This window comes from Caloenas nicobarica, chromosome 7 (genome assembly GCF_036013445.1).
Source record: "Caloenas nicobarica isolate bCalNic1 chromosome 7, bCalNic1.hap1, whole genome shotgun sequence".
In the NCBI taxonomy this organism is placed as follows: domain Eukaryota; kingdom Metazoa; phylum Chordata; class Aves; order Columbiformes; family Columbidae; genus Caloenas; species Caloenas nicobarica.
Window position 1 is genome coordinate 22,525,428 of NC_088251.1, and position 12,382 is coordinate 22,537,809.

General features: G+C 43.1%; 1 protein-coding gene across 1 annotated transcript in view; it reads right to left on the reverse strand.

Moving 5' to 3' along the window:
- SYNPO2L (synaptopodin 2 like) overlaps window positions 1–12,181 on the reverse strand; it is a 39,332-nt gene extending 27,151 nt beyond the window's left edge. The window contains exon 1 of the mRNA XM_065638752.1: window positions 11,856–12,181. Coding sequence (XP_065494824.1) covers window positions 11,856–11,960 — 105 coding nt within the window. The 5' untranslated portion in view covers window positions 11,961–12,181. The remainder of the gene's footprint in view (window positions 1–11,855) is intronic.
- Window positions 12,182–12,382: the final 201 nt, after the last annotated feature.

Sequence of the window (12,382 nt, forward strand, 5' to 3'; positions counted from 1 at the left end):
TCCCAGGGGTAGAGGGAAACAAACTATTCATAGCTTCATTTTAATGACAAATGCCTATCCCATTGCATTTGCCAGGGAGGAAAGCAGAGGTTAAAGGCAGAAGAGGACTGTGCAAGGAGAGAAGGAAGAAAGCGCTTCATATAGAAAGGACAGGACTTAATCCACAACTATGTCAGCAGGGTGCAATGTGCTGGAGGCTGGAGACCCTCTGGACAGAGACCAGCAAAAACCTGCCAGTTTTGAAATTACTGCCAGCACGGTGCTGTGGGGACCTTTAATGACACCCCACAGACTGCATCTCGCTCACAGCGAGGGCAGCACTGAGCCTTTGAGGCCCCAGGTCAGGGTGGCTGCCAGCTCCAAGGCCAGGCTTGCTGCCCACCCTGAAGGTCAGGCTGCCCTTGGGCTCAGCCACTTGCTCCCCATGTCCAAAAGATGCCCTCTTCTGGGCACCCAGCAAGCCACAGGAAGCGGCACCAACAGGGAGCTACTCTGCTTAGGCTGCAGACGAGGTGGAAGGTGTCACCAAGCAGCTGTTCCTCAGAGGTGGGAAAGGATGGGAAAAGCAGTGTTTCAAAGATAAATCTTCTCTGCTTCCTGTAGCAGATCCCTGGAGAGCTTTCTTGCACGAGTGAGAGGCAGCACTGAGGGACCCTGGCAAGTGGTCAGGGATAGTCCCAGACCTGGCCCTGCGGGATTGCACTGCCTGACCTCCTACCACTAACTGCGAGGACCGACCTCTCCTTTTGGGGGGGAACTCCACAAATTCTCTCGTAACTACCTGCCTGTTGCACTTACCACTCTGTGCTTCAGTGGACACACTCCCCCATGGCACACCTTGGCTCACATGGGACAAATGTCCTGTTTAGATTTCACCTGGGTTTTGCGAATTCCAATGTCAGGGCCTTATTGATTTATGCTACTGGAAATACAAATCAGTGTGGAAAACTGGAACTACAAAGTAATGAAACACATTTACTCAGGATACTGTCCATCTCACTGCCCTCTTAGCAGGACTTCTGCTGTGACAAAAGAGCTCCTGTCAGAGAGGTATGGGTGTCTGCAGCACTGAGCTACATGCACATACATGTCCATATTTGCTTTCATTACTGTGCCCTCTCACTGATCATATTGAATCAGACAGGAGGGAAAAGACAGAAGCAGCCGAGGTCAAAAAGGGTGAAGGCAACAAATGAAGAGGAAATTAAGAAGAAAAGGTGTTGGAAGGGAAGGCCAGTGCTAGGAGAGGCCAGGAAGGCCAGGGCTAGGATCAGGCTTTGATGGAGTTTTCCTCGTACAGCCCTGGGGAGACAAAAGGACATGCTGATATTGGACGTGTCTCCGGGGAATCCAGCCTAGCTTTTGGGAACAGAATGCAAGAGGGGGTCAGATGCAACTTGGCAGCATCTGTCCTTCAGTAGGGACTATATTTAGATAGTGGCATGTTGGGGGTGAACACACACTGGAGTGCTAAGAATAGTATAATCCTGATAGTGGATAGTTTTTTAACAGTCTTTTGCTCTGGCACTTACATTTTCTCTGTCTCAGCTGCCCACCTCAGCACAGAAACCCAGTAAGATACTTTTGCTATGCCTTGTCTATTAAGTACGTGAATAATATCACATCTTCATGGCAATGCGATATTTTTATTTGAAGCTATTTCACAGAAAAATATTTACTCTAATCCATTATAATTACACTAATCATTACACTTACACTTCTCTATTTAGTTCAAATAACTTCCTGACCAAACACTGTGTTCGTGTTTAAGATGACTTGCCTCTTGGTAAAGTAGGTCCAGTGCCTCTGCAGGCCTACTTCATAGGTCATCTGCAGTGAAGCTCAATTAGGGAGTCTTTCTATAGAGAAATAAGGGAGAGAACATACACTCTCTGGGATGAACACAGCAAGGGAGGCTGGGGAAGGAAGGTATCTTGTGTGGCAGGACAGACTTGGGTGGTTTCTGGGCAAGGAGTTCAGAGATGAAACTTGGTAGTGGCAGAGAATGCAGGTGCTGGCTAATCGATTACGTACATGCAAGACTACTGTAAAATGTTACCACCTAGAGTGTACCGGTGAGGGGGATATTGCTATCCCAGTGTGGGAAAACCAGAATAACTTCTTTGGTGCACTAGACTTAATTCTGATTTGTACCACGGGGTACAAGCTGATATAAACCAAATGCAAGTAATCAGGGATTGTTAGTTTTCTCTCTGTGTTTAAACCAAGTGCCTTAAAAAGAGCAATTTGTCATGATAATACAAGGAGGGGAAGCATTCCCAAACAATCCACCTTCTTTGCCTAAGCAAAGAGTTCAGCAGAGGGCTTGTTGCTAGGAACAAGTATCTAGCTAGAGTTGGCTGCAGGTAGATAAAAAGGGGCTTTATCTGCATGGCCTTTTGTTACTTGATGGGAGATTAGCTGGAAAGTGAGTGACGTGTAATACCAGTGACAAGGAATAATGCCACATGTACTAGAATAGATACTAAAAGTACTTGATAAGCATTTTACTCTCAACAGAGTAAACAGTGGGATATAAAGCAGTTTTTATATGAAGCAAGGATTCAGAAGGAACAGATACATTTGTCAAAAAGCAAGAGTCCCAGTGCCCACATCTAGCTGCTGGGACAAAAGGAATTGAGTGTTCAGAAGAAACATGCTTATACTTGTCTCATGTAAGTCCTTTCCTAGACGCTCGGCCTTGCTCCTTTTGACATAAAGGATTTTAGGATCGAAATCTAAGGGAATTAGAACTCATAAGCAAATCTAGCCACCAAAATGTCTCTGTACATGGCAGGCACTGAACTGGAACAGAAGGCACGAAAGAGCTTTGAACACAGGGCAGAGTCATCCAGAGACATGGCTTCGGTCCTCCAGAACAAGCTGTTCTCAACCTTAGCACTGCATACTGGTACTGTGCTTTAAAGGGCAGTGAGGATATGCAAGCTCTGAATAAAACCCTTACTCAGAACGGAGGACTCTTTTCAGCTGCTACCAATTGTTGAACAGCAGCAGTCTTAATTATAATATGCCTCCAGAGTATTTATGCTGAGAGAGGGCAAACTAGAAGAAGACATACCTACTATTATTTTGATAGAAAGAGGATATGATCCAAGATAAAAAACCACATTTGCAATAAGTTATTGTACACAGCATTAATCGTATTTGTAAGTGTGGGTTACTGTACCAAAACACAGCACTCCCTAGAATCATAGAATCGTTTTGGTTGGAAGAGACACTCAGGATCATTGAGTCCAACCATAACCTAACCTAACTCTAGCACTAAACCATGTTCCTAAGAACCTTGCCTAAATGCCTTTTAAACACCTGCAGGGATAGTGACTCCACCACTTCCCTGGGCAGCCTGTTCCAATGCCTGACAACCCCTTCTGTGAATAATTTTTTCCTAATATCCAATCTAAACCTCCCCTGACACAACTTGAGGCCATTTCCTCTTGTCCTATCACTTGCTACTTGGGAGAAGAGACCAACACCCTCCATGCTACAACCTCCTTTCAGATAGTTGTAGAGCGATAAGGTCTGACCCTAAGAGAGCCTCAGAACTGGTCTGAGGAGGATAAGCACCATTGTTCTGCAGCAGCAAGGACAGCATGAGCCATAGGTACAGATTAAGCAAGTACCCCACATTCACCTGAAGGATTCTGGGGGAACTTTGGTACAGAGACCTGTGCCTTGCAGCATCTTTGTAGGCATCTTGTAGGTATGAACATACAGGAAAACCAGGCTCAGCCTCCATAGATGTATTCAGTATTGTACTTGCTAGCAAGTAGCAGGTAGAATAATGCCTGCAAATGAACCTGGGCTCTGGACTGCAATTGCCTGTAGCATTAAACTGATGAAATGATCCATGGCATATCTGTGGCTCAGGCCAGCCGATGCTCTCCAGAACAGTTTCCAGGCACAGTTTGGGAGCTAGAACAGACCACTCCCAGAGCCACTGCCTGTGGGCAGCTTGCATGCAGCCATCTTGTTCGGGAGAACAGAAGAGGTTAATTGCTGAGTTTCGTTCTACTCTGTAGCAGCTGCCGTCAGTGTCAGAGAGTGGTCCCAGGTACATTTAATGCACCAGGTATAGACATAGCTTGTATGGTTTCACATTAACTGCTGATAGTCATCTGTCAAGAGATTTTTCCAGGACTCCTGCCTGCTAATGGGCAAATAGGATGTAAAGAGGAAACTGCCCAGAGCCTTCACCTCTGCAAGGAGGAAAGGGAAAGCTTTTCTAGCAGTGTCCTTCAAACAGAAGTCTTAGACAGCTTGCGGAAGCCAAAAGCATGGTGCAGCACAGCTGTGGTCACACGGCAGAGGAGAAACCATTCAGGATAGTAATGTGTGACAGACCAGGAGCTGACATCACATTTCGTGATAGGCATCACTGCCTCGTGCAGTTAAAGATTATCTGAGAGTAAATATAGACTAGAAATCTAATAGAATTATTATTATTATTAAGTATTATATATAGTATAATAATAATAATAATTCTAATAGTTAGAGGGAATGGCATAACCACTGACCTAGTCCATCCATGCAGTCTGCTATCTGTACTTGTTCCAGGAGGGAGCTCCTGTGTAAGGGCACTTGCCCTGCAGGTAGCTCTAAGCCCCATTGAGGCAAAAGGAATTCTGAACCGGATCATCAGCTGATGCAATCAGCAGTGGTGATTTGCAATCATGGTAATATGGTTTTCTGTTTAGGCCGTTTTCTTATTAATATCATTGTCCTGGAGGCCCTATCCCACATCCCTGCTGGGAATGAAGGGCAGAGTTCCCTTTCCAAGCTCTGCACCTTGCTCGCTGCTGTCCCAGTGCTGTGCAGAGCTTGCAGCTTCTCAGGCAGACAGCAGCCCTGGATTCCCGCACATTCTCCCAGCATGAGCTGACTGCTGGGTCAGCTGCTCCTTGGAAAGTTCCATGGGCACCACAGCCTGCGCTCCCTCACTGGCAGCCAAGGGTGGCACCTGCCTAAGTGCCGACAGGCCATAAAACATGTCCAGGAGCACTCCCAAAGCTGCTTGAGGCACTTCTTCCACAGCACTGGCCCCCCAAAACCAGCATTAGTGACTAGGCTGCCAGCAGTGCTTTTTTAGGTGTGACAGTAAACATTTGTGAAAACAGATAAAGAACAGCCTGCCCACTGAAAAGGGAGAGGAGGAGAAGGTGCTTGCAAATCTGGAAGCTACCAGACCTGTTTGGGTTAGAGCTGGCACCTCCAGCAGGAATAATGTCACATGAGCAAAGGAGAACAGGACAGAGCAGCCAGACTGTGGGTCACAGGGACCAACAGCATGGCATACAGGCAGCAAGGATATCTGGCAGAGGAGACAAGTAGAAACAGTGAATTGTCAGCAGAGAATCATACAGGAGAAAGTGGGGATACATGAGAAAGAGGTAAAAAGGCGGTTGTGATGAACTGCTCTTAAATGACAAAATAATTATTGGTTTTAGAAGCTATAAAGTCCTGTGCCACTGCTTCCCCTGACAATTCACTCCATTGCTGCAGACTATTCGTACAGAACAGGGAACTGAAAGGAGCCTCTTGAGTTAACAGGTCCAGTCCCCTCTTGTTTCACATGCCATATTGTTTACTTCAGTTCATAAACTGATTGCAAAAGGTTTTCAGTTCTTTTTCTAGATTGGAAAGTTGTTACTGAACCTCCCTGTTTGTTGTTTTGTACACATTTGGTCAGTGACAATGCTGTCCTACATTTGAACAGTGCTGCTGGTATTTGCCCAATATCTATTTGTAGACAGCAATCATATCTTTCAACCTTTTGCTAGGTGAAAGAAGCTTCTCTCCTCCCCTCCTTTTCTATAGCTGCTCTTCGATTCATTTTTGTTGAAACTGGCTGGCTCCATAGGTGTTTTATTTCCAGCGAATTCCCACTTGTGCATTAGACAATAACATCAATACCTTCACATCTCAGTTAGATCTGGCCACCCAAGGCTCATTTGTTTATGTTTGCCTTTTTTTCAGAGATGCACCATTTTGCCAGCTCATTATCCTCTTGTGATGCACTAATATGACCAGGTCTTTCTCCTCTACTATCAGTACCAGCTGGAAAGCCTCCAATTTCCACTTATTTCTTCAGTATTACTTGTGCACCAGACTATGCTGAAGCTACAAGTGCCTTCCCTGCTTTGTGTATTAAGTAACTGCGTTTCCCTCTCATGGAATAAATCTTGTTTTGTGGCAGGATCCGTAAAGACACGTTTGCATGCGCTTGCACCATCTTAAAGCTGTCCACCTCATCTTCTTAAAGTTATGTCCCTAATACAGTTCCATGTTTCTTACTTTGGTTGACTGACTTAACGCTTATATCGTATCTTATGACTTTTCTTAGAGTAGCTATTTTACATTTTTAGTTTCAAGTGCATTCAAGTGCATTTCATGCACTTATTGCCAAGAAATCCTCCAGGAACATGATGGTATTGTTCTCCCTTACAGAATCACAGAATGGTTGGAGTTGGAAGGGACCTCTGGAGATCTAGTCCAACCCACCTGTTAAAGCAGGTTCACCCAGAGCAGATCGCACAGGAATGTGTCCAGGCAGGTTTTGAATGTCTCCAGAGAAGGAGACTCCACAACCTCTCTGGGCAGCCTGTTCCAGTGCTCTGGCATCCTCAAAGTAAAGAAGTTTCTCTTCATGTTTAGATGGAACCTCCTGTGCTTCAGCCTGTGCCCGTTGCCCCTCATTCTATCGTTGGGCACCACTGAAAAGAAGCCAGTCCCATCCTCTTGACATCCACCCTTGAGGTATTTATAAGCATAAACAAGGTCCCCTCTCAGGCTTCTCTTCTCCAGGCTCAACAGACCCAGCTCTCTCAGTCTCTCCTCATAAGAAAGATGCTCCAGACCCCTAATCATCTTCATAGACCTCTGCTGGACTCCCTCCAGTAATTCCTTGTTCTTCTTAAACTGGGGAGCCCAGAACTGGACACTCTCTTTTCAGATTGGGAGAATTTTCTCATTATTTATAGCTTCTCCTTGCAAGGAATGCTGTACATGTTACAACCATGTACTTTTCCCTCAGCCTTTCTAAAATAAAAATCTTGCCATCTATGGATCCTTTTTGTTTCTTGCTTTTACGCTTGTTTTCTTTCTTTTCTGATGACTTTCTGGCCAAAGATTTGTTGTGTCATGTTGCCATGTACACCACAGCTACTGAGCTCTATCAGTTCAGCTTTATTTTGGTAAGGGGTAGTGTAAAATTCCACTATCCTTTATCTGCTTCACTAGGTATGAGTTAAAAGATTCATTAGGAATCACAATAAGCCAAATATGAATGCACAGTAGTTCAACTGATTTCACTTAAAAGGACATTGCTGTAACTAAGAATAAAATGGAGATTTTCGGTTTTTGGGTTCTTTACTCTTTATTTTCCCCTGTATTTGTTTCTCTAGTTCTCCATATTCCAGTCCTTCCTAATTTCTGCAGAATTATTCATATCCTCTGTTGATGTTTGATCCTGCTGTGTATCTGCCTGCTCAGCATATCAATGTCTGCTGTTCTTTCGGCTCAATCATTACTGAGTTGATACTTTAATACAACCCTAATTTAAAAATCATCTATTCTTTCTCACTGAGGGTTCCCCAGACACCAATAAATTTTCTTTTGCTGCTTCTTTTGTCTCACCCTTCACTCTTACCGTATCTGTTTTTATCAGACTGAATTGTTATGGTACCCCTTTCATATAAATATCAGTATGATATCCTTCATACACACATCAAACATTTTTAGCTCCCAGACACTGCAAATGATTGTTTGGGTGGAACAAAATAGTCAGTATGTGCTCTTGCATGCAAGTTTAAAGTGAAAGGAATAGACATCTGCAGTTACAGATCTGGAGCCAAATAGTCAGTTGGCATTAATATTAGCATTTCGGTCTTGCTTATCTTATTTGAGCTTTTTCCTCAATAACTGCTGGGCACTGCTGGAGGAAACAATGTGTGTTTCCCTGACCCTGAGGCAGGTAGAGCTGGTTTGGCTCCATAAGGTTATTTGAATGCAAGGTTAGTTATGTATGGCCCAAGAGCCTGTTCACAAGGTATATAATTCCAGCATCTTGCTCTAGGCATGTCCCTGAACCCATAACCCACAGGGCGTCACATGGCACAGAAGGTCGGTGGCAGCTGGATACAGCATGTGAAGATCCAGCTGCTTTTCTACTCCTTTGTGTTGGCTGGACTGAAGTTTAGAATTGATCCCTTGCTTGGTCAAATAGTTTAAACTACAGTTACGCATCCTTTCAGTCTGTAGAAAAATGGGTTCACACCCCAGTTCCAACATGTTCATTTACTTTATTTAGCTGCAGCCAGTTGAATACTTCACATTAGAAAGGACAGTTTAAAATGCATATACTCACTGTACATTATGACTTAGCTGCAACTTGGAAAAAAAACCAACACAATAATTGAACTCATCATTGTGAACAGCTTATGACAGAACAATCAAGTAGAGGCCCACCAATGTATCTGAAGAGGATAGAGAATAATGCTGGAAACATTCTAATGTCATTAAATACCATCTTGTCTGAAAAAAAAAAAAGGAACACATACAGCAGACCTGAAGAATTTTCAGGGGAAAAAAATTACCAAGAGCAGCAACTAGTGATTGATTGTATCATAATCTGCACATAGAGAAACAATTCAAAAATGATGATGATGTAAACTTTAGAAAGAAGACCTGTGACCATGTAAATTGATCGTGTAAGATGATTAATTATGCAGGACTTTGTAATACAACAAGAGCTACTCAAACAGGAAATCCCACTTTGTGCAACATGTAGTCTTTGGAATGCCTGGCTGCTTGATATCATCAAATCTTCACTAGGAAACCATATAAGATTTAATCAGACAAGTAAAGCACTAGCTGTTCACAAATAATTATCTGTTTATGTGCAGGGTTAAACACCAGGAATGTCAATTCTTTTATACTTCATAGGGCATGCTGATAATCAGGTGGGGTGAAATAATTTCCCCTCCACATTGCACTACTAGAAAATGACATGCACTGGTGAAGTTTACAACTTCCTCAGCACCACTTGCAGGAAACACAAAGGAAGTGGGAAGCAGGAGATGGAGTGACCATTAATCTAGTCTGGTCTAGCTATTCCAACATCTTTACATAATTACAATGTATATCATTTATATATAACTTGTTATGCTTGATTCATTTCCTCTTACTAGGCCCAAATTAGCTGTTTGTCACTCTTTTTCATCCAGAAAGGTGTATATAGAAACAATTTGACTCTGCATCCGAGGGTAAGCATCTTTCCTTAGTGTTCCTACTATTAATTTTCTAGTCTAGAAGTTGAAATTGCCTAAAATGACAGCACTGGAATCCCCTGAAACACCAACTGTATCCACTCAAGTATCTCCTGGCACCTATTGGATATTCATGCTTGTATCACCTGTCACATTTTCTCCAGATTCATCCATGTTCCTGTTCTGTCCTTCCCCATTCTGCCCAAATAGGTTTTGCTGTAAGAACCAAAGCACTCATATTTCTTTTCTGCTAAGCCAAAATTTTCATGGTCTCATATGAACACATCTCTTTCTCCCCAAAAGTTCTGTCTTTGACAGCAATCAGCTTACTAATAGACCCTCTCATTTATCTAATCTGTCTTTCCATACACACACAACACATTCTTCACCATACTAATGAACATGGTGTTGTTATTTGACCTTACCTTTGCTAGGTAGGCTCACTCTCAGTGACACCTCCCTCTCACCACACTGCCCAGGGCTGCCCTATAGCACTGATATCCTGGATGGAGGCCAAACAGAACAAATTGTTCATCCACATGATTCTCAGCTCTAACAGAACAATAGAGAAATGTGCAATACTGCCCTGTTTCTGAATGCTCTATCATAAGGCCGCAATCCCTGGTCAGGCTTCTTTAGTGATGGGACCATTCCCATCTTTGGCTCCTAAAATATCCAAATAGAAAGTTCTAATGATGTTAGTTTTGGAAGATGTTTTGCAGGCAGCATTTTGGCCCAGACTTCATCCTGCTGGTGTCAATAGCAGAATCCTAACTGCAAAAGAAAGAAGTTGATCTTTCACCTCAAGGAGCTGACAACTGAGATTCAAACTTCTACTCTCTGCATGGTAAGAGGAGGACAATTAGGTTACTCCATGACTCCTGGGGGTTTATTCTCTTCTAAGCAGTTTATATTCAGATATGATCTTACTGGGTTCACAGTAAGGATCCATAAATCCTTTCTTTGGAAACTGTTTAAGCGGCATTGCCTTTAAGACAGTGAGTATGTATGGTCACCTGGATGCTGTTAAATTCTGGGCAATTATAGCCAAAAATCATAATTATAAAATCGAAGTCCTGCTTGAAGAATGATTTATACTTTGAGCCTCAAATGGATTTGTACCAATTATATTTTCCATAATTATTTTTTATGCAATATCCAAGTATTGTAAAATGTATATATTTGGATTGCTAGACTTAAGATATGGCACTCAATTCTGGGTGAGAGCTACTTGTAGTTAATACCTTTCTGGATGTGCTACTAATCCTTGAGCAATATTTAATTCTCCTTAAGGTGCAACTTAGCCTGGGTAATGGCTAGTTCTTGCCGCTGTTCAATCCTGAGCAATCTTTATAGGACACTCAGTATTGCTCCCTTCTTCAGTCCCAGTTTCTTGTCTATTGGGGGACAAACAAGAGTCAAAATAATCCTAGACACTACAGAGTATACATGACCACTGAAAATCCCATTTTCCTAACAACCACTGATGCTAGACACCTGTTTCAATTATATTGATTCTTTCTCTTCAGCACCTGAAGCTCTATGAGGACACACAGAAGTTGTTTTCCTGGAGAAAAATCAACTTTCTCTATGTAAGAAACATTCACTTCAGGGCCCAGCTATGGGATTCCAAACTATTTGGCAGAGGTTACAGATAAACAGTCCTTGACCTAGGGTAAGCCAAATGACACAGAACATTTCATTTTAAAATTCTCTGTCAGAGGCACAGTCTACCTAAGGAAACAGAAGGAGCTGGGCATAGCATTTTTTCGTTCCTGCTGCTGGGTGCCTTCCAGTGAGACATCCCGAGATATCATTGTATCAAGGCTAATGCAACTGTTATGAGCTTAATAAATGGGGAACTTTTTTTCCTAATTTTTGTGCTCTTACTAGTCTTTATGAAAAGAGAACGGTAACAGCTGTTTTCCAAAAGCAGTGCAACTCAAGGTTCATGTTTCTTCTTTTTTTATTACTTCATCTCCCATATAAACAACTACTTTTCTTTAATTCTTTAAATAGAACCAGTATTTGCTGCTTAGAACATAAAAAATATTCACTTCAGGCAGTAGTAAGGAAGTTCCACCAAGAGAAGAGATCCTAAGAAAAGTGCATCTACTTTGAAAGATGGAATATAGCAATAAAATGTTATGGACAGTTGAACTGAATTACAAATATGGCTTTTGTTGCTTTCATTTGAATTATTTTTCTCTAGCTGGATGTCTTAGACAAGTACTGAAGCTTCCATACTTAAGCCCTTTTTCCTGCACTGTCACTGTGGTTATATCTCTGCTGACAACTGAGGAGAGTTGTACAGTTTATAAGGTGTACAGCCCTGCACTGAAGCAGGTCTTCACCTGACACTTGTCTCTACCTCAATAGCATCTATTTCAGGACCCACATCCCACCCCACATCCTGCTTGACCATTCCACCCAAGTTTTCCTTTTAAGATCTGCTGCCACAGCAAGGAGTTCCTGCATTCCCTAATGGTAGCGAACGATGCCCAACTCAGTAGGGATATCTGAGTTCAGCAGAACAACTCTGCCCTCACAGTTCACATCTCGAGGTCCTACCTTTGACACTTGTAGGGGTCTTTTCTGCTCTGAACCCCCTTGCAGCCGGAAGCCCCAGGGGGCACCTCCAGACAGGGTGATGAGCATTTCTTCTTCAGCTCCCATGATTTCTGCGCTTTGGATATTTTGTCTTCCCAACTTCGAAACAGACTCCAGTTCTTAACAGGCACTATCTTCTACTCCCATCTTCACAATTCACACAATTCTCCGGTTCCCCAAAAGGCCCTCTGCTCACTTTCTCCTTCAGGTTCACACAAACACAAGAGGAGAGTTGAGACTGTGAATCCCAGCCTTCCCTGCTCTTCTGGACTCTCAGCTGCTGTTCTGCCTATGATTAGACATTTGATTCTGCTCTTGGTAAGGGGCCAGAGTTGTCCTACACACGTGTCATGTCAATCTCACCCTCTGTGCCCCCCCACATACACCATGGATCTCTCACAGGAGCATGGCTGAAAATAGCACACCTCCTGTCTCTCCAGAGCTTTGTCTGACACTCTGGAAGCATTTCAGTAAAAATTTGATTTCCA